At 39.3% G+C, this 22899-nt stretch overlaps 1 protein-coding gene across 1 annotated transcript in view; it reads right to left on the bottom strand.

Moving 5' to 3' along the window:
- The window catches only part of kiaa1109 (KIAA1109 ortholog), a 418633-nt gene that overhangs the window by 74212 nt on the left and 321522 nt on the right, over positions 1 to 22899 (bottom strand). Inside the window, exons 57-63 of the mRNA XM_059965080.1 lie at positions 20683 to 20894; positions 19334 to 19535; positions 17029 to 17088; positions 14173 to 14399; positions 12329 to 12459; positions 10020 to 10143; positions 7501 to 7610 (exon numbers count right to left, since the gene is read on the bottom strand). Coding sequence (XP_059821063.1) covers positions 7501 to 7610; positions 10020 to 10143; positions 12329 to 12459; positions 14173 to 14399; positions 17029 to 17088; positions 19334 to 19535; positions 20683 to 20894 — 1066 coding nt within the window. The remainder of the gene's footprint in view (positions 1 to 7500; positions 7611 to 10019; positions 10144 to 12328; positions 12460 to 14172; positions 14400 to 17028; positions 17089 to 19333; positions 19536 to 20682; positions 20895 to 22899) is intronic.

The raw sequence follows: 22899 nt of genomic DNA, 5'->3' as shown, positions 1-22899 counted from the left end.
TTTCGAGAGGCTCGTCACGAAGCATATCAAGACCCTGCTGCTCCCCTCACTGGACTCCCTGCAGTTTGTGTACCGTCTCAACCGTTCAACAGATGACGCCATTGCCACCACCCTAACCCACCTGGACAAAAAAGACACATACGTTCTGATGCTGTTCATAGACTTCAGTTCAGCATTCAACACAATCATCCCTCAGAAACTGATTGGAAAGCTGAGCCTACTGGGCCTGAACACCTCCCTCTGCAACTGGGAGACCTCAGTCAGTCCAGATTGGGAACAACATCTCCAACACCATCACACTGAGTACAGGGGCTCCCCAGGGCTGCATGCTCAGTCCATTGCTGTTCACTCTGCTGAACCACAACTGTGCTGCAACACACAGCTCGAACCATATCAACACACACAAAATGCTGGTAGAACACAGCAGGCCAGGCAACATCTATAGGGAGAAGCACTGTCAACGTTTTGGGCTGAGACCCTTCGTCAGGACTAACTGAAAGGAAAGATAGTAAGAGATTTGAAAGTAGTAGGGGGAAGAGGAAATGCGGAATGATAGGAGAAGACCAGAGGGGGTAGGATGAAGCTAAGAGCTGGACAAGTGATTGGCAAAAGTGATACAGAGCTGGACAAGGGAAAGGATCATGGGATGGGAGGCCTAGGGAGACAGAAAGGGGAAGGGGAGCACCAGAGGGAGATGGAGAACAGGCCGAGTGATGGGCAGAGAGGGGGGAAGAAAACAAACAACTGAATATGTCAGGGATGGGGTAAGAAGGGGAGGAGGGGCATTAACAGAAGTTAGAGAAGTCAATGTTCATGCCATCAGGTTGGAGGCTACCCAACCGGTATATAAGGTGTTGTTCCTCCAACCTGAGTGTGGCTTCACCTTGACAGTAGAGGAGGCCATGGATAGACATTAAGTTTGCCGATGACACGACCATGGTGGATCTCATCAGCAAGAACGACGAGTCAGCTTACAGAGAGGAGGTGCAGTGGCTAACGGACTGGTGCAAAGACAACAACTTGTCTTTTAATGTAAACAAAAGAGATGGTTGTTGACTTCAGGAGGGCATGGAGTGACTACTCCCCGCTGAACATTGACGGCTCCTCGGTAGAGACTGTAAAGAACACAAAATTTCTTGGTGTTCACCTGACGGAGAATCTCACCGGGTCCCTGTATCCAGAGATACCGGCCACGTGACAGATGCACTGCCACCTGGCTGGTTGGAGGACACACAACATTTGGTCCCTCCCAACTAATCAATGCACACCTAAATTATTGGTCACCTTAATTGGATTAACTCACCCAGCCCCATGCTTTAAAAGGTGAGTCTTGGCCTTGGCTAGCTCTCTCTTACAGACCACCACATTGGAGGTAAGTGCATTGATTTATGCTTGGGAAGGTCTATTGTTTGCCCTGGTAAGGGAGCAGCAGCTAGCCAAGGTCAAGGGGGATAGCTGTTGTAGTGCTTTTCCCTTGTTCTTTGTTTGTGTAACCGTACCCTGTTCCCACACTGCTTCCTAGTTGCTTGTGTTGACCTGACTTCCCTTTTAATACTAAATTCCTTATTATTAAAACTGTGTGTGTCCAGGCCTCTACTGTTGCGACTCAAAGAACCAGTTATTTTCCATCATAACAGTCCCTCAACACCAGCTCCATAGCAAAGAAAGCCCAGCAGCGTCTCTACTTTCTGTGAAGGCTGAGGAAAGTCCATCTCCCACCCCCCCATCCCCATCACATTCTACAGGGGTTGTATTGAGAGCATTCTGAGCAGCTGCATTACTGCCTGGTTCAGAAAATGCACCATCTCGGATCGCAAGACCCTGCAGCGGATAGTGAGGTCAGCTGAGAAGATCATCAGGGTCTCTCTTCCCGCCATCACAGTAATTTACATTACATGCTGCATCTGCAAAGGAAACAGCATTATGAAGGACCCATGCACCCCTCATAAAATCTCTTCTCCCTCCTGCTGTCTGGGAAAAGGCAACGGAACATCTGGGCTCTCACGACCAGACTATGTAACAGTTTCTTCCCCCAAGCTATCAGACTCCTCAATACCCAGAGCCTGGACTGACACCTTGCCCTATTGTCCTGTTTATTATTTATTGTAATGCCTGCACTGTTTTGTGCACTTTACGCAGTCCTGTGTAGGTCTGTAGTCTAGTATAGCTTTCTCTGTTGTTTTTTTTAAATGTAGTTCAGTCTATAGTTTTTGTACTGTGTCATGTAACACCATGGTCCTGAAAAACATTTCATTTTTACTATGTACTGTACCAGCAGTAAATGACAATAAAAGTGACGACTTGAAATGTAGGGTCTGGAAAGTCTGTCAACAAATGGAGGTGTTGTTCGCCTTAGGCAATGACCATGACTAATAAGTACTGGCCAAACAACAGCACCAAGACCATACCAGTACCAAGCAGCTCTGCAGCTCAACCCTGCCCATCCAAAACTAGCCTTCAGAGGCACATCACTACATCAAACTATGTGAGTGTCAGCGAAGAACAGGAATTTGTGCCGGGCTTCCAACACAACAACTGCAAATGCAGAAGCTCGCTGCAAAGTCCCAACGTAGCATTGCTCAGAAAGCATTTTGGGCACAGGCATTTCTTTTTTAGAGTACAATGGGAACATTCATGACAGTATGACAGTGTTTGGACAGAGAACCAACAATGATCTATGGAATATTTTAAAGAGAATATTTCAGACTGAAGCTGCTTATGGATAAGCATTAAGAATCTGAGATGGATTACTTTGAAATACAGAACAATATTTGCACATCCTAATAGCAGACTCTGTGGCTGAATGGCCTAATTCTGCTCCTATGTCTTATGGTCTTATATTAAAATAAGTCCTTTATTTTAAATCTAAATAGTCATGAGTTATCTAATGAAGTTTGATTGATTTTTCAAACTAAGTTTTACATTTATTGATCAAACAATTGGTATATTTCTCACTAAGTTACTACGTTGCCCAATATCTCATTTGAGGCTTTTGATAAGTCTGTTAGCTCATCCCCAGACTTCACTTGATATATATGTGTACATAGACCTTAATTGTTCTTTTCTCTCCTTTTAGGCAGATTATAAATTTGAAGCAGTTATTTGTATGGAGCACATACATTATAAATGACAGCCATGTGGTAACTGAAGTCTGGCTGTAATTCTCAGCATCAGTGAGCTGATAAATGATTAGTTAAACTTGTTTGATGAAACTGCTTTACAGCGTTAACTATAGTTGGTTATGCCCAACTGATGCAATCTTTCCAAAACAGGATTAGATCTATCCCAAAACCTTGAAGGACCAGTAGCACCGTCATTCAAATGAGATGTTGAAGAAATACCCAGCCTGGCTTTTCTACTTGCTTAAGCAAGCATAAACAACTAAAGGCATTTCCTACGCTGTTGTTCATTGTGTCATCACACATGGATGACACATTTGCATCCTGCTTATCTCACTCACAGTGGCATTTTCACCTTAAAGACAAGTTCTAAGATGTGATCTAATATAACACCATAAGACATGGGAGCAGAATTAGGCCATTCAGCCCAATGAGTCCATTCCATCTTTCATCACGGTTGATCCTGGATCCCATTCAAGACCATACATCAAGAGTTATGCCCTCTCACCATAACTCTTGATGTCCCAACCAATCAGAAATCTATCAATTTCTGCATTGAATATACCTACGGACTTGGCCTCCACCGCAGTCTGTGGGACAGCATTCTACAAATTCACCATTCTTCAGCTTAAAAATTTCCTCAATTCTGTTCTAAAAGGTTGTCCCTCAATTTTGTGGCTGTGCCCTATAGATTTGGATAGCCCCACTAGAGGAAACATACTGTCCACATCCGCCTTATCCAGTCCTTTCAAAATTCAGCAGGTTTTAATGAGATCCTCATGCATTCTTCTAAATTCCAGTGAGTACAGGTCCAAAGCTGTGTTAACCCCTTCACTCATGGGATCATCCTCGTGAAACTCCTCTGGACACACTCCAATGACAATACATCCTTTCTGAGCTGAGGGATCCAAAACTGTTGACAATACTCCAAGTACAGCCTGACTAGTGTCTTATAAAGTTTCAGCATTATTTCATTTTTATATTCCCCCCTTGAAATAAATGCTAACATTGTAATTGCCACCTTTAACCTGTGACTCAACCTGTGAATTAACCTTCTAGAAGTTTTGCACAAGGTCTTCTAAGTCCCTTTGCAACTCTGATGTTTGAATTTTCTCTCCATTTAGATAATAGTCTGCACTATTGTTCCTTTTACCAAATGTATTATCATACACCTCCCTACACTGTATTCTGCCACTTTTTTGCCCACTCGTCCATTTTGTCTAGGTCCTGCTGCAATCGCATTGCTTCCTTAGCTCTATCTATGCTTCTACCTATGTACATATCATCTGCAAACTTTGCCACAAAGCCATCAATTCCACTATCTAAATCACTGACAAACAATGTGAAAAGTAGCAGTCCCAATACTGACCCCTGAGGAACACCACTAGTCACTGGCAGCCAAACAGAAAAGGCCACCTTTATTCCCACTCGCTGCCTCCTGCCTGTCAGCCATTCCTCTCTCCATGTCAGTATCCTTCCTGTAATGTTATGGGATTTTATCTTGTTAAGCAGTTTCATGTGAGGCACTTTATCAAATGCCTTCTGAAAATCAAAGTAAATGACATCCACTGCCTCTCCTTTGTCCACCCTGCCTGTTACTTCCTTGCAGAAATCTAACAGATTTGTCAGGCAAGATTTCCCTTTACAGAAACCATGCTGACTTTGACTTAATTTATCATTAATCTCCAAGTACATCAAAACCTCATGTACAACAAGCTAGAGGAAAAACTTGTCCGTAATAATGGACTCCAGCACTTTTCCAACCACTGAGGTTAGGCTAACTAGCCTATACTTTCCTCACTTTCATCTTCCTCCCTTAAAGAGTGGAGGGATATGTTCAATTTTCCAGGACCATGCCAGAATCAAGTGATTCTTGAAAGATCGTGACCAATGCATCCATTATCTCTTGAGCAACATCTCTCAGGACTCTGGGATGTAGTCCATCTGGTCCAGGTGACTTATCTACCTTCAGACCTTTCAGTTTGCCTAGCACATTCTCCTTTGTAATAACAATGGCACTCACCCCTGCTCCCTGACACTCAGACTTCTGGCACATTGTTAGTGTCTTCCACAGTAAAGACTGAAGCAAAGTACTTGTTAAGTTCATCTGGCATTTCTTTGGCCCCCATGACTATCTCACCAGCATCATTTTCCAGCAGTCCAATATCAACTCTCACCTCCCTTTTACTCTTCATATAACTGAAAAATCTTTTAGTATTCTGCTTTATATTACTGGCTAGCTTACCCTAATATTTCTTCTCTTCCCTTGTGGCATTTTTAGTTGTCTTTTGTTGGATTTTAAAAGCATTCCAGTCATCCAACTTCCCACTCACTTTTGTTACCTTATATGCCCTTTCCTTGGCTTTTATGCAATCCTTAACTTCCCTTGTCAGCCGTGGTTGCCTAGCCCTGCCATTTGAGAACTTGTTCTGTGGGATATATCTATGCTCCACCTTGTGAACTATTCCCAAAAACTTCAGCCACTCTGTTCTGCCATCATCCCTGTCAACTTCCTCCTCCAATCCACCTGGGCAACTTCCTCTCTCGTGCCTCTGTAATTCCCTTTATTCCATTACAATACTGATACACATGACTTGTACTTCTACCTCTCAAATTGCAGTATGAATTCAATCATATTATGATCACTGGCTTCTAAGGGTTCCTTTATGTTAAACTCCCTAATCAGATCTGGGTTATTACAAAAACCCAATCTAGAATGCCTTTCCCCAAGCAGGCTCAGGCTCAAGCACAAGCTGCCCTAAAAAGTCATCTTATAGGCATTGAACAAACTTCCCCTCTTGCGATCCAACACCAACCTGATTTACCCAATTCCCTTGCATATTGAAGCCCCCTTGCATATTAATGTCAATTGTGACATTACCATTACATGACTTTTCCAGTTCCCTTTGCAATCTCAACCCCACATTTTGCCTATTTGGAGGTCTATACATGATTCCCATGAGGGTTTTTTTTACCCTTGCAGTTTCTTATCTCCACCCACAAAGATTCAAGTCAAGTCACTTTTTGGAATTTCAACCATAACTGCTGGTATAGTACACAGTAAAAACGAGACAACATTTTTCAGGAGCATGGTGCTACATGACACAGTACAAAAACTACACTGAACTACTTAAAAACAATACAGAAGAAGCTACACTAGACTACAGACCTACCCAGGACTGCATAAAGTGCACAAAACAGTGCAGGTATTACAATAAATAATAAACAAGACAATAGGCACAGTGGAGGGCAGTAAGTTGGTGTCAGTCCAGTCTCTGGGTTTTGAGGAGTCTGATGGCTTGGGGGAAGAAACTGTTATATAGTCTGGTTGTGAGAGCCCGAATTCTTCGATGCCTTTTCCCAGATGGCAGAAGGGAGAAGAGTTTGTATGAGAGGAGCATGGTGTCCTACATAATGCTGTTTGCTTTGCAGATGCAACATGTAGTGTAAATGTCTGTAATGTTGGGAAGAGAGACCCCGATGATCTTCTCAGTTGACCATCCGCTTCACAGTCTTGCGATCTGAGATGGTGCAATTTCCAAACCAGGCAGTGATGCAGCTGCTCAGGATGTTCTCAATACAACCACTGTAGAATGTGAGAATGGGGGAGGGTGGGAGATGGACTTTCCTCAGCCTTCGCAGAAAATAGAAATGCTGCTGGGCTTTCTTTGCTATGGAGCTGGTGTTCAGAGACCAGGTGAGATTCTCCGTCAGGTGAACACTAAGAAATTTGGTGCTCTTAGGTGCTCTACTGAGATATTCCGTTGATATTCAGCGGAGAATGGTCACTCCGTGCCCTCCTGAAGTCAACAGCCATCTCTTTTGTTTTGTTCACATTCAGAGACAGGTTGTTGGCTCTGCACCAGTCTGTTAGCCATTGCACCTCCTCTCTGAATGCTGACTCGTTCTCTGACTCTATGTCACCTATTTCTGAAGATGTAATTCCATCTCTTACCCACAGAGACGCACCACCATCTATGCCTTCCTGCTTGTCCTTTTGATACAAAGTATAGCCTTTGATGTTAAACTCCCAAATATGACCTGCTTTCAGACACGACTCAGTGATGTCCACAACGTCAAACCGACTGTAATTGCATGAGTTCATCCACCTTATTCTGAATGCTACATGCATTTAAATACAACACCTTCAGTCCTGCATTCTTTGCTCTCAAGAATTTTTCCTCTGTGGTATAACTTAACTCTTTGCTCTGTCTGCAGTTGTATCCAATCATTGGCTTGTCTTTCCTTACATTCATGACATATTATATCATCTATGCGCTACGATGCTGGTTCCCACCCCCCTGCCAGATACTAAATGCAAGTCTGTTGTATGTCATACATAACAAAAAACAACATTTTGAACAGGAAAGAAGTATTTCACCTGGTCCTTTCTGGTCTTCTCATTGGTGGTCTTCCAGAGGTTGAGATACTTTTTGATCTGTTGTAGCTGGGCTTGTAACCTAGACCCCACTTATCTTTAAGGGACGCTGCCTATAGGAAACAAATTCTCTTAATATTTGAAGTTACATTGAAATAAAAACAAAATCAGATCAAATATTATCCCAAGCACTTTATGGACAACTTTTGCTGAATATGACCGTATATTTTAAGCTACCTCTTCCTAAGACAAACATATTCACTTCTCTTTAATGCTACCTCCATTGTTCTTGCTAGAATGAAATTTTGCAGACTAACCTAAACATTATTTGTTAGTCACATGGATTAAATAGAAACCCAGGAATAACCTTTATTTATTGAACTTATTGCATGGAAAACCATTACTGCACAAGTTTTTCTGTGGTTCAAGCCCAAGTATGGATGTAGCTTTTGCTATTAATTTCCAATACTTTAAAAAAAAACTCATTACTTGAACCCCAGTTTGGCTTTCTTCTATTTTAGATAAATGATGCAGCCTTAAATGATATTATTTATGTGTATCTTGATAAAATTAATACACCTATGGTAAAAATTTAACATTCCCTATTGTTCTCTATTATTGCCCCAAAGTCCCCTCCAATCTTATCCGACTCTCTTCCACAGATGCAACCTATATTTTATTTCAAATACATTCCCATAATCACTGAATGCAATGTTTTCTCTCCTCAAATGCTTCCATTCTAAACTCTGTATGGACATACAAGACCACAGATACAGGAATCTGGAGGAGGTCAAAAGGTCAGGCAGCAGCCAAGGATGACAATGGTCAGTCACCATTTCAGGTCGAAACACTTCATCTGGATTCAAGATCCTTCTCAATCCAAGGCTCTTCTCATTGCAGATGAAGGGTCTTCACTTCCATTTTAAGATGGCATTACTGAAGTTGGGCTTGCTTCTGGTTTAAGATGGCTAGACTGAAATTGGGCTATACTGAAGTTCAGTGGTTTGTAAAGCCAGAATAATGACTAAATACCTTATTAGTAACACTTCCTCTGTGACAAATTGTGGTAAATATCACCGCAAGTAATGAAGAAGAGGTGACTCGATCGAGGGTGGAACTGTGCAGGTGTGATCCAAAGTCTGAGCATGGCATGTTCATGGAGAAGTGGTCAGAATGAGGTCAAGGCACGGCTGAGATGGAGATGGAGTCAGAGATGGAGTTGGAATGAGTGAATTGGAGGGAAGCTTCATAGCCTGCCCACTCAAAATGGGAGCAAAGTTGGGTTGATTTAAGCACCAAGCCAATTTCAAAAGGTCGAGTATGGACTCAGCCTGGGCAGCAGGACACACGTCCAGAGCGTATCGCTGTGGCAGGGCCTGGGTCCAAATGTGGGTCACGACCCAGTGTTTGTACGATTTACACACCAGCCCAGATAGACCGATAAGGCAGGATGTCGGGACTACAGACTGGGATCGGGCCAATTCTGCTCACTCTTCCATGATATTTACTCCTCTCTCGGTGGCACCGAGGCTGTAAGACCACTCTGGCTACTACGCACTTCACGTCAGCGAGACTTGCAGTGATTTGTCCCTCTGTGACAAATTGAGACTTACACTGTGGGCCTACGCTGGCTGCTCCAGGTCGATGGACTCAATTTGGTTGTGAATGCTGTTGCTTGCTTTTAATCTTTGCATGATTGTTTCATTTTCTCTCTCTGAGCATTGGGAGCTGGTCTTTTTTTAAAAATTGGGTTCTTCAGAGAGGGTGTGGCTACCTGTAAGCAGATGAATCTCTAGGTTGTATGATTTATACATACTTTGTTAATATATCTACTTTGACTCGAAATATCAACTGTCCATGTTCTTCCATATATGCTGCCTGACTCACTGAGCTCCATATCATGTGATCTCTATACAACTGGTTTCAAATTTCTCCAAGGCTTCACCATTTCACTTCCTGCAGCCTAGTCAATTCTGCTATAATTAGCCGATTATTATAATGACGAATACCAACTGTTCAAGTGAAATTTAACTGCTGACGAACAAAACATGCCCGTGTGAAGTGTAAACCCTTTCTGCAGAACCAAAATTTATGGAAAAGAGTAAACAGTTGAAGTTTCAGGCCGAGACCCTTCATCAGCACTAAGTGTGATGCTTTGGATTTCCAGCATCTGCATATTTTCTTTTGTTTGTGACAAGGACACAATTATATCTGTAAAACAGGTTCCCCCTTGTGCTCAAAATTACGAACAACAAAAATTTACTTAAAATTTAAGGACGAAATACAAAGGCCTAGCACTTTATCGCATATCTCTACTATGGTTTGAAGACTCTGCAGTATGATATTGGTGCCTTGGACAGATGGCATCACATACAGAATTAAATTACAGTATATTGCAGTGCCTGACAAGATAGACAACTCTGGTACATGTACACATTTCTCTGCATAGATTATTTAAAAAAAAACTAAGCAAACATTATTTCTTAAGAGGCTGACACAATATTAACAAGTAAGTTGCTCACCCTCATGCTGGATCTCCTTAGTTTTTTGCGAACATCTCGGCGAATATCATTAACTGCTACTGATTCTAATTGCTGATAACGTTGAATCTCTTGATTTATTGTTCCTTCACTTGCACCAAGTTTTCTATAATAATTTAAATACTTTATTATTTTAGCAGTATTGGACAAGTTTTAGATTATTTGCTTCTTATTCAGTTCTTTGAGACAACTTTTGTGTTCTACATTATTCAAAAAATGATTTTCCTTACAATTTGCCATATACTTTCTGAAATTTAAATAAGCGCAGTTACAAACAGATATGTACCATGGAGAGCAAATGAATTAAAAAGTGATAGGAAAAACTGAATTGTCTAACAACAATCCTATCAATCGTTTAGAAGAAAAATCTTTAATTTTTTTATTCAACAATTAAAAAACAATCGACTGTAAAGATCTGATCATACAGTTGAAAAACTATACATATTTTTGTAGGTTAATATAGGTTAAATATTATGTACTGGACATTTCTAATTTTAATTACAGAAGGAAAAATGGTAAATACAAGAGTTACAAAAATGTTTTGGGTGATCTAGAGTTGATTCAGGAGAGTCACAGTATCATACACCATGGAAATGGGTCCTTCAGCCCAACTAGTTCACACTGAGCAAGATTCCCAGCTAAGTTAATCCTACTTTGCCTGTGTTTGGACCATCACCCTCTGGGTGAAAAAGCTACCTTTCAGTTTTCTATTAAATCTCTCCCATCTTACCTTCAATATATGCTCTTTAATTCTTGATTGCCAACCCTTTGAAAAAGATAGTATACTAACCCCAGTATAAGGTTACTCATTCTCCTACATTTCATTGACAAAGAAGTCAACCTCTATAACCCCTCTCCATAACTCAGTCCCTCAAGTCCAAGCAACATCCTCATAAATCTTCCCTGCAATCTTTTCAGCTTAATTGCACTTTTCCTATCACAAGGCAACCAAAACTGAAAACAATAATTCCAAATACTGATGTCCAAAAAAAGGCTTTCATGAATTATAGCACTGATTACAGGATGCTATGCTGGAGTTACATAAGACATCGGTGAGGCCTAACTTAGAGTATCCTATGCAGTTTTGGTCACTTACTCACAGGAAAAATGTAATAATGTTGAAAGAGTACAGAGAAAATTTACAAGGATGTTGCTGGGTCTGGAGGACCCAAGTTATAAGTAAAGATTAAATAGGTTAGGATTTTATTCCTGGGGACACAGAAGATTGAGAAGAGGCAATTTGATAAAGGTATACAAAATTATGAAGGGTATAGATAGGGTAAATGCAAGCAGGCTTTTTCCAGAGGCTGGGTGGGACTACAACTAAAGGTCAGGGGTTAAGTGTGAAAGGTGAAACATTTAAGGGAAACATGAAGGGAAGCTTCTTCACTCAGAGTCGTGAGAGTGTGGTTTCTAGAACAAGTGGTCTATGCGATCTCAATTTCAATGCTTAAGAGAAGTTTGGACAGGTAAATGGATGGTAGGTGTATAGAGGGCTATAAACTCAGTGCAGGTCAAGGGGAGTAGGTGGTCTAAATGGTTCGGCATGGACTAGATGGGCTGAAAGGCCTTTTCTGTGCTGTACTTTTCTATGACTATAGATGTGGCCTCATCTATGTCTTGTACAACTGCAAGATATCATCTCAACTTCTACAGCTCATAATCTACTTTATTATTCCCTTGCACCTTATTGACTACCTACACTGCACTTGTTATAAGAGCAATAATGCTTTATACTACTTTCTGTTATTGTTTTAATGCACTGTGTAATGAATTGGTCTGCATGAACAGTTTGCAAAACAAGCATTTTACTGTAGCTCAGTACATGTGACAATAAATCAATTCCAATACTCAGTGCCCTGACCAATGAAGGCTAACCTTGCAATAGATTTCTCCACTACCCTGCCTATCCACAATGCCAGTGTCAGAGAACCAAGAACTTGTACCCCTATGTCTCCCTAGTCTTCAAAACTCCACAGGATCCTGGGGTTCACAGTGAAAGTCCTATCCTGATGTAATTTCCCAAAATGCAAAACCTCACAATTATCCAAATTAAACTCTATTTGCTATTTCTCAAGCCCACTTATCTGGGTGATCAAGATACTTCCGTAAATCTTGTTAATCATCTACATTGTCTATGACACCACCTACTTTAAAGCCATATGCAAACTTAATAACCATGCCGTGTAGATTCTATTCCAAAGCATTGTCAATATGAGTACTGTTTGACAAGTTTGTCATGGTAAAAGAAAGATAGATTGTAAAATTTTTAATTATAGACAAACACATACTTCAGGTCATCGATAACTTTGGCTTGTTCATTCAATTCCCTCATGTCCACTAAACGTTTGACAAACTTTCTTCCCCTTGGATCTGCTGTTTGGTTCCCAGTAACACCCTGTCTTCGATATTCACTAGTTTCCTGTAGAGAAACAAGTAGATGTTGATATTAAATAGTGACCCAGAAAAATCTTGGGAAATGCTGCTGTGTTAACTCCTGTGACTTAATATTCCACCACACCTCATACAGATACAAAAAGAAAACCAAATAGTGCTTCATTAAAATTGCTTCAACACATTTAACTACATAGTTACAAAAGTTACAAATCACAGATCCTAATACACAAGGTCAATTTTAAAAAAAAATTTCAATGAACAGATACCTAACTTTTACATGCAACATGCCATGAGTGAGATTAAGATTTTTTCCTGTGTTCGTAAATTGCTGGATTTTGGTGTGAGAGACTTAGAAATACTGCAGAAGTAAAACTAGTGTTCACAGCACAGATTAAGGAACTGGCTTACAAGCCATTGCCCAAATCAAAATTTAACAAATTTGAAATTTCATCTGCCTTCTAATTAATAAAGCAGAATAACAAATATCAATTGCATTAGTAGATTTTGATTATCAATCACTATAAATTCAAATTGAAACCTCTATGTAACACATTTAAGATGTATGGTCCCAAATATTACTGTTGCCAGTATTAGTAAGTACTGAACTTATCTGATGAACTGTAAGCAGCAATAATGATGCCACATTTTAAAAAATACAGTATGTCAGCTCAATTGCTGTTCCCATAAGGCACAAGACAGAAAGGCATCCACTGCTTCATGACTGGTTCAAGAAATACGATCGAAATAATATTTAAGACTAAGAAGGATAAAATTACAAGTCCTCCATAGTATGTGTCAGAAGAACTCCCAGCCCTCCAGGTTCAAGAACAGCTTTCTCCTTTCAGTTATTCTACATCTCTATAGTTTGGCAGCACTATGACCACTTTGATCACTTTGCCCTAAAATGAACTTTTCTTCATTCTCATTGTATTCTTTCTAGTAAAAAAAAGTGTTAAATTTTTATTTTGATTTGGTTTTTATAATAAATCATATGAGGCTCTGTGTCTGTAAAGCTTTGTAATAAGTTTTTCATTGGACCTGTGCATAATGTGCATGTAATAACAAATTCAACTTTGACTTTAAAATAATCTTCAAAGTGATACACAAACAGATCTTGATTTTATACCTAATTTAGAAAATTGAACTCGCGTCATTGGTTACAAGTACAAGTGTCGAAACAGATTTCACCACTGATCAAATTTCCAAATTGCTGTCTGGACCATGCTGGACTTAAGGTTGTGAAAGGAAAACAAGACTGACCTCAGTAGAACAGGCAAGTATGGCTCTGGGCAGTGTGATCTGACCTAATAAATCAAATACTTATTAATTTAAATTAATATTTGTTGATTAACTTTAATGTACATTTAAAACCATGAAGGGTCTAAGGAAGCTACAGGAAAATATGCTCCAAATTGCAAAAGAGACTTAAAGTGACTAGCAAGAAAGATAAGGTAATACGGAAAAAAAAATCAATGCTGTAAGGTATTCTGAATTCACTGCCTGAAAGGCAAGTGAAGCAGATGCAATAAAAATGTATTTGGATAAATATTTGAGGAAGACAAAAATTATAGGAGTATGAAAAAACTGTTGACCATGTGAGCTTCATCGGCTGAATGGTCTTATTTGTGCCATAACAACTGATTTTATGATTTACTTGCAATTTTTAAATACAAATAAAAAGTTATTGAATGTTTTCATAACTTCAATAGAAGCTGCTTTGAAGCATTGATTTACTTACAGCCATGACGGTGGGGGACATGCTGTCAGGTTCATCCTCATCTGTTAGATCAACATTGTTGACTGAGTTCAGGTCAGCAATATCATCACTTTCTTCCTCACCAGTCAAAGTTGTCATTGTGTTACCCAAGGCACTGAGTCTTTTCCCAATGTTAGGATCCATGTGCACATCAATACCACACATTTTCCACAAAACATTTAGTGTCCAGGTTCCGGCACTGCTACTGTCTAAAAGTAAAAATTTGGCAGAACATTATCCATAAAATAAATAGCATTTTACAATAGACTATACTGTAATTTGATTTCAGCATATTTGAATAGTCTTGCTCCATCTAAGAAATGTTATTCTAAATTAATTTGTCCTAACATATCCTGCAATCAAATTTACAGTGGTGTAAAGACAAACCCCTCTCTTTATTACCATTTTTAGTTTCAGGTTCCTATTTCCTAATTCAATTGTTTAAACTACTTAAGTGTATTATTCCAAGGCAATATCTTTAAGATTAAGTGCATCGGTTTATTTATTATGGAGCTATTCACATGGATTTCTGACAGTGAATAGCTTAATTCTCAGCAACAATATATAGATAACTGTATTCTTTAAAATAATGCCTTCAACTCTGTCTCCACAGAGCTGATGAGACATTCCCAGCAATTTCTGTTTTTATTTCATGTTTCCAACATGTGTTTTTTGTACTTGATTAATAGGCATCATTGTTGGGAATACTATTTGGATATTCTCAACAATGTGTGTTGTTTTTTCATATGCAACTCAGTACCTGCATGTTTGTGAAATGGCAAGATGAAAAGCTAAGCTTTCTAAAAATTTCATCTTTGGCAATTACTTGTTGGAATTGTTGCATTGATGAAAATACCAAAACAATGAAACACAAAGAATAAAGGGGAGCAAGAAAGCTTTCATCAGTTGACCAACCTTGTCCAAATAAATACTGGGGAGCAGCAGACAACAAGCATCAGCAATAACAATCAACTCCAACAATTCACATCATAACATCTTCACCTTCAAAGTCAGTTCTTCAAGGTTGAGGACGACTTACTTGATCTGAGGTACCTACTGTAGTCCTTGCAGACTCAACAACTGGCTATATAGGCAAGTAGCTTTGGAAGTGCACTCCTTCCACAGATCATCCATATGCTCCCAAGGAAGGGACTTGAGCTTTTCAGTGCAATGCTTCTCCTTCCTTTTGAACACTTCAGGGGTTCTCATGAGTTAACACAGATATTCCAGTTTTTCGATGTAAGCTGTGAGCACTCCCTGAACCATTTCTGTCATCCAAGTTATCACTAGACCTGAGGCAGCTCCAAATTGAGTCCATCTCAGAAGTCTAGTAATAGGTGGGTGAATGAGTCTGCCCTTTGGAGGTGCAATTAAGGTCTCTGTACTGGAGATGTTACCTTGGAAGTAAATACCAATGTGGGTTCACTTAACACATTCGTAGATTTAGACGATTTTGTTGAGTGTGTTATGGTGTCTCTCCATTAGTTTGAAGAACTTGCTGTGTAATCTATGTCTTGAAAGCATACACACAAGAATTACTGGTGCCCCACTGACCATATGTTATTAGTAATGGAGATTTTGATTTTCAAACACTTCCTTTCCAGAATACTGGTGCACTAAGACAATGGTGAGTTTCATATTCAGATTCAACCCTCATTGAGTACTGGTTCCAGAGATGTGGAAAGTGATTCAGGATTTCCCAGAGTCTCACCATAAGTACTTAACATCCGAGGGTGATAATATGCAGTGGGGTAAATTGGAAAACCAACTTTGTTTTGTAGACACTTCAGGAAAAGTTCACTGTCCAAATATCAGCATGTTGATTCATCACCTGTGTATTGCAGCTTAATAGCTGAGATTTGAATGATCTTGTATCTGGACTGGAGGTTAGTTTATCTTGTTGGTCAGTATGACACAAAAGGAGGGTTTAGAATTCACTTGTTTCAACACAGCTCCCAGGGGAACAATCCCATCAGTCTCATTGTCCCTATTTTCCTTTACCCTTAAGTCTATTCCCTCTCCTGTATTTCCAAACTCCACTTTGATTCCTTTTGCCATTACCTTACAGCAGGGATAGTTTGTAATCATTGATTAACCTTAATCATTGAGTTGTGGGATGAAACTGGAGCACCTGGAGTAAAGTTACAGTCACATCAAGACAACTGAGGGTAGGTTCGAACCTAGCAGTAACTGCTGCACAACTCACCATTTGCATCAATCAAAAGGTTTCCCATTTGTAGTGTAGATTGACTCTACTCAGTCAGGAAGCTTTTTGGAGGTGAGGTGCAAGACTACAAATAAAGTTTAAGGGACATATTGTGACAATGACGTGACCGCACTTGACAGCCTCTTGTTACAAGATTGAGTCTGTTATAGACTTATTGGATAAGATTATGAATTAAATGCCATCATGTAGAGACACAATGTGAGGATAAATTTGAGGGTAGCTAAGTTAGAGAAGAATGGTTTTAAAAAAAGTTAAAAGCACTCCAGCTAAAACTGAATTTGTGAGATCCATTTTTTTTTTTACATTGGATATTAGCTGAATAGCCACTTATGCACAGCAGAGAAACATATTAATCCCAAGATACGTACATTTGTTAAAGCAGTCCGTCCCAAAAATGAGTGGATTCTCTACTGCTTCATATGATAGGCAAGATGGGGGAAATCTCTTCACAAAATAATTTTTTTTAAACTGCTACAGAAAATCCCACATTTTGGGATCCATGTGGCTTTAGTACGTATAAGGTTGCCTTAGATAATAATGAACTGATCAGTTTCAAGATGCAGCTCTTATTTAATTATTGAAGATGTTGAGAAGTTTAGTAAATAAATTACCTACTGCGGCTTGCCCAGTAGTACGTGAACACACTTCATACGTTCCATCTGGTACCACACCTGTTGAAACATTCAGAAATAAATTAGCATTCCTGATTGACATTCATCAATCCAGTGGAACTTCTAGCTGGAATTTTTCTTGGAGGCAAGGAGGAGATAAACATTAGTAAATTGCAGACAACACACAAAATGCTGGATGAACTCAGCAGGCCAGGTAGCATCTATGATAAAGAGTACAGTTGGCGTTTTGTGTCGAGACCTTTCAGGAGGACTGGCGAAACAAAGATGAGTTGGAGTTAGAAGGCAGGGGGAGGAAAGGGACAAACACAAGGTGATGGGTGAAACTGGGGAGGGGAGTGGATGAGTGAAGTAAAGAGTTGGGAAGTTGGTGAAAGAGATACAAGGGTGGAGAAAGGGAATCTGATTGTCTTCTCCTATTAGATTCCCCTCCCCCCGGAAAAAGGGGAGGAGTGGGAAGCATCAGGGACTCTGCAATGATCAATAAACCAATTGTTTTGAATCAAATCACCTTGCCTGTAGTCTCAGGGCTGGATGTATCTTCATCCGCTGCACCACTCCTCCTCTGCCACCTGTCCCACACCCCTCCTGTGGTGCTCCAACCTCACCATTCCCAACATCCTTTGCTCCCGCCATAGTTACAACTTGTTCTTCGCTCCAGGTAGACAAACACAGTAGTGTGCAAAAGATCTAAGCACCCTAACTATAAATGCACGTAATACTTCTGCATAGTACTGCAGATTAGCAGTCCATAACATTTTCCCTTTGCTTTTTAAACAGATGATTGACAGGGCAAAGAAGTGCGGGGGAGAGGAGGGGAGGTGGCGTGTGCATGTGTATGTGCGTGTTTGAGAGACTGAGATAGATATTGAAAGTTAGTGTTAGTGAAAGATAGAGATAGAGAGAATACAATATATGTTGGATTGCTGATAGCTGAGGCTCAACTTAAATTCAGTATAATTTTTGAGCCGTTGTCTCATCGTAGCTCTCTTTACCAAGATAGGCATAGCTTAAGACTGATCAAAACAAGACTTGCTCTCATATTCATTATCTAGAATTTTGCAAAGATACTGAACTTTTTACATGCAAAACAATGAATTTAAATACATCAGTGTTTGTTAATTATGTAACACTAGACAGACAAAATAATGTAAGGAAAATTAGCTCACTTTCTTTTCACGGTTTTCACAGGGATGGAAGTGATTATCATTATTATTGTTACTGGATTCAACAGTGGCTGGATGGGAGATGCCAGAGAGTAGTGGTGGATAACTGTTTGTCAGGTTGGAGGACAGTGACTAGTGGTGTGCCTCAGGGATCTGTATTGGGTCCAATGTTGTTTGTCATATACATTAATAATCTGGATGATGGGGTGGTAAATTGGATTAGTAAGTATGCAGATGATACTAAGATAGGTGGTGTTGAGGATAATGAAGTAGGTTTTCAAAGTTTGCAGAGAGATTTAGGCCAGTTAGAAGAGTGGGCTGAAAGATGGCAGATGGTGTTTAATGCTGATAAATGTGAGGTGCTACATTTTGGTAGAAATAATCAAAATAGGACATACGTGGTAAATAGTAGGGCATTGAAGAATGCAGTAGAACAGAGTGATCTAGGAATAATGGTGCATAGTTCCCTGAAGGTGGAATCACATGTGGATAGGGTGGTGAAGAAAGCTTTTGGTATGCTGGCCTTTATAAATCAGAGCATTGAGTATAGGAGTTGGGATGTAATGTTAAAATTGTACAAGGCATTGGTAAGGCCAAATTTGGAGTATTATGTATAGTTCTGGTCACTGAATTATAGGAAAGATGTCACCAAATTAGAGAGTACAGAGGAGATTTACTAGAATGTTACCTGGGTTTCAGCACCTAAGTTACAGAGAAAGGTTGAATAAGTTAGGTCTTTATCCTTTGGAGCATAGAAGGTTGAGGGGGGACTTGATAGAGGTATTTAAAATTATGAGGGGGATAGATAGGGTTTATCCATTGAGAGTAGAGGAGATTTGAACAAAAGGACGTAGGTTTAGGGGTAACATGAGGGGGAACTTCTTTACTCAGAGTGGCAGCTGTGTGGAACAAGCTTCCAGTAGAAGTGGTAGAGGCAGGTTCGATTTTGTCAGTTTAAAAAAAAAAATTTGGATAGGTATACGGACAGGAAAGGATTGGAGGGTTATGGGCTAAGTGTAGGTATGTCCGACTAGGTAAGCGTTCGGCACGGACTAGAAGGGCCAAGATGGCCTGTTTCTATGCTGTAATTGTTATATGATTATATTGAAGAGAAAACTTACAAGCATTCATTACAATATCTCCCTGAAGTTCAGGTTTCCAGTCATCCCAGCTTGTTTCAAACCCATCTGCAAATCGTATGCAGAAATTTTTGAAATGACCTTTGCTCACTAGGGATTCAGATGAACAAGCAGTGATCAAGGTGCTCTCAATTGTAAGAACCATAGCTGAGCCAGGGTCAAGGTCAATTGCATGATTCGCCTGCTAAAATACATTGGAAAAAAAAGTTAAAGTATTATCCATAATTAATCAAAGCAAAATATATTCCAATAATTTCAAATATTAAACCATTTAATAACTTCATAGGTTTAATTAACCACTGAACCACTATGATGCCTCAAATAATATAAATAACTGAAAACTTTATTGGAAATCAAGCACTTTTATCCACAAGACACTAAATGACCAGTTTCTTTAATACACATCGTTGCTTTCAATTAAGGGTAGCTGAATTAAAATTCCACAAAACAAAAAAATTTTTACATTTGATTTCCATGTTGGTAAGCTTACTAAAGTATAAACATAATATGATTACTATTTTTAGGTTTGAAGTAATAAAACATAAATAATATTCCCAGGCTTGGGACTCATGATGAGGGATAACAGAAACATTAGGAAACACGATGAAATTAAGTTCCTGAATATGAAAGATTGGCAAAGTTTCTGATATAAAATACTATGTAGTCTACAAATGTGACATTTGAGATTAGCAATTCAATTTTCCCCCAAAATGTGCTGGGAGGAAATCAAAGACAATAAGGACAACTTGAGATGCTCTGAAACCCCTTCCTTTCAGCTATTGTAAAACTTCAGCTGATATTTTTAATGATTAAACCAAAGAGTAGCTTCAGCATAAAAATCAGTTGTCCCAGGCTAATATGATTTAATTATCCATTCTAACTGGAGGGAGTCATAGGTGAAAATAAATGGCTTTAAAACCTTCGGGTTAGGAACACAAAATTCATGAAAACTACGGGCATTTGGATGATAGTAACTCTCAAGAGACGGGTAATAAATACTCTGCAAAAGGAACTGGTACAAAAAGTCAAATTACAACTTTGTTAAAATATCAAACACCTAAGCATTACTAACTACTATTACAGGTACCCCCCCCCCCCTTAACAAAGGTAGTGTTCCTATGAAACTTTTCTTTAGCTGAAATGGCGTAAAGCGAAGAACCATTAATTTATATGGGCAAAATTTTCGCAGAAGCAAAAATCCTCTGTAATGCGAAAACAGGTTACTAATGTAGGTCTTTTGTAAAAGCAAAGTGGTGTAAAGCGAACATTTGTAAAGTGAGGGACACCTGTACAGTATAACAATCTGATATCACATAGAGGAAACATCATACCTGTATAGTGCTGGTGATAGGTAAACAGATGCCCAAATCATTCACAGTCAACTGCAAAAAAAGTGTACCAAATGCTTGAGCAGAGGTCTGTTGAATTCCAGGCAGCTTGTCAACAACCTCTTTTGTAGCAACATGAATATCCTTATGTAATGCCATTCGTTGTTCATTCCAGTTGTCATAGGCAGCTTTGTAGTTTAGCCAGAAAAGGACAGCTTCAAGAAGAAAACAAAATGATTAAAATATCCACATTATGCTCTGTTTTTCAATTTTTACATTGATTTTATAGTTCCTCAGAATACTTTTGATATGACTAACATGGGAACAAGATGGAGAAAAACAAGAGCCAATACTAGTTTAACACTGTATATCTATGTATCAAGATGAAATGAGGCAGTCATGTACAGCTTTTTACAAAATACCAGTTTCTTTATTGCAATACAATGATTATATGTTGACATTCTCAAGGCATCAAGTTTCAAAGTATTTTGTATGAGATTGAAGACTATTATTTCAATGCATTCTCAGGCTCCTTTCTACAGAAAATTTCCTGCTGATGGAGACAAAACTATTTCAATCAGCCATTGTCTTGTTCTAGCCCCAGCTTACTCCATAATTAACAAGGTTAACAATGGACAAATTCATCATTTTTCTGAGCATCTCCTTATGACAATGCCCTCCAATCCATTTTAAACCTTTGGTTTACCCTTGTAACATGCAGTAGTGCGAGAAAATTTGCAAACCCTGTAGAATTTTCTCTATTTCTGCTTAAATATGACTTAAAATGTTACCTTCATACTGAATTAAACCAATAACACATAAAACAATATACATGTTGATTTATTTATTGAGAAAAATGATCCAATATTACATGTATTTGCTGGAAAAAGTATGTGAATCTCTGGGGTAATGCCTTCTACAAAAGCTATTTGCTGTCAGGGATTTCAATTAATGAGATGAGATTGGAGGTGTGGGTTGTAGAGATGCCCTGCCCTATAAAAATGACTCACAATATCGGGTTACTGACAGAGCCTGCTCTTAAGATCTGTTTATGTGCACCATGCCTCGATCAAAACAACTTTCAGAGCACCTTAGAAGAAGAATTGTAGAGATGCATGAAGCTGGAAAAGGCTACAAAAGCATTTCTAAAGACCTGAGTGTTCATCAGCACACAGTAAGAGAAATTGTGTACAAATGGAGGAAACTCAGTACTGTTGCTACTCTCCCTAGGAGAGGACATCCTGCAAAGATCACACCAAGAGCACAATGTGCAATCCTGAAAGGGGTGAAAAAGAAACCAAGGGTAACAGCATAAGACCTGCAGAAATCTCTCGAACTTGAGAACGTTCCTATTCATGTGTCCACTATAAGGAAAACACTGAACAAGAATGGCGTTCATAGAAAGACACCATGAAAGGAACCACTGCTCTCCCCCCAAAAAAATTGCTGCACATCTCAAGTTTGCAAAAGACCACCTGGATGCTCTACAATGCTTCTGGGACAATGTTCTGTGGATAAATGAAACAAAACTTGAACTTTTTGGCAGAAATGCTCATTGCTGTTTGGAGGAAAAAGGGTACTGCACACCAGCACCAAAACCTCATCCCAACTGTGAAGCATGGTGGAAGGGGCATCATGATTTGGGGCTGCTTTCCTGCCTCAGGGCCTGGACAGCTTGTAATCGTTGACGGAACAATGAATTCAAAATTGGTATCAAGACATTTTACAGGAGAATGTCAGGGTAGCAGTTCATCACCTGAAGCTTAATAGAAGTTGGATCATGCAAAAAGACAATAATCCAAATGACGAGTAAATTAACAATAGAATAGTTTAAAAAGAAGAAAATTTGTGTTTCGGAACGGCTGAGTCAAAGTACGTTTCTTAATCCTATAGAATTGTTGTGGAAGGGCCTGAAGCAAGCAGTTCATGCAAGGCAGTTCATCAATATCCTAAAGTTGAAGCAGTTTTGTAAGGAGGAATGGCCGATGTGCAGGACTGATCAGCAATTACCGGAAATGTTTGGTTGAAGGTATTACTGTACAAGGGTGTCACACCAGTTACTGAAAGCAAAGGTTCACATACTTTTTCCAAAAAATGCATGTAATATTGGATAATTTTTCTCCATAAATAAATGAACATGTATGCTTTTGTGTTACTTATCTAATTGGGTTCTCTTTATTTAGTTTTAAGACTTGGGTAAAGATCTGATCAAAATTTCAG

This window comes from Hypanus sabinus, chromosome 3 (genome assembly GCF_030144855.1).
Source record: "Hypanus sabinus isolate sHypSab1 chromosome 3, sHypSab1.hap1, whole genome shotgun sequence".
NCBI classification, from domain to species: Eukaryota; Metazoa; Chordata; class Chondrichthyes; order Myliobatiformes; family Dasyatidae; genus Hypanus; species Hypanus sabinus.
Note: the sequence above shows the minus strand (reverse complement) of the source record. Positions and strands in the feature narration are given on the sequence as shown.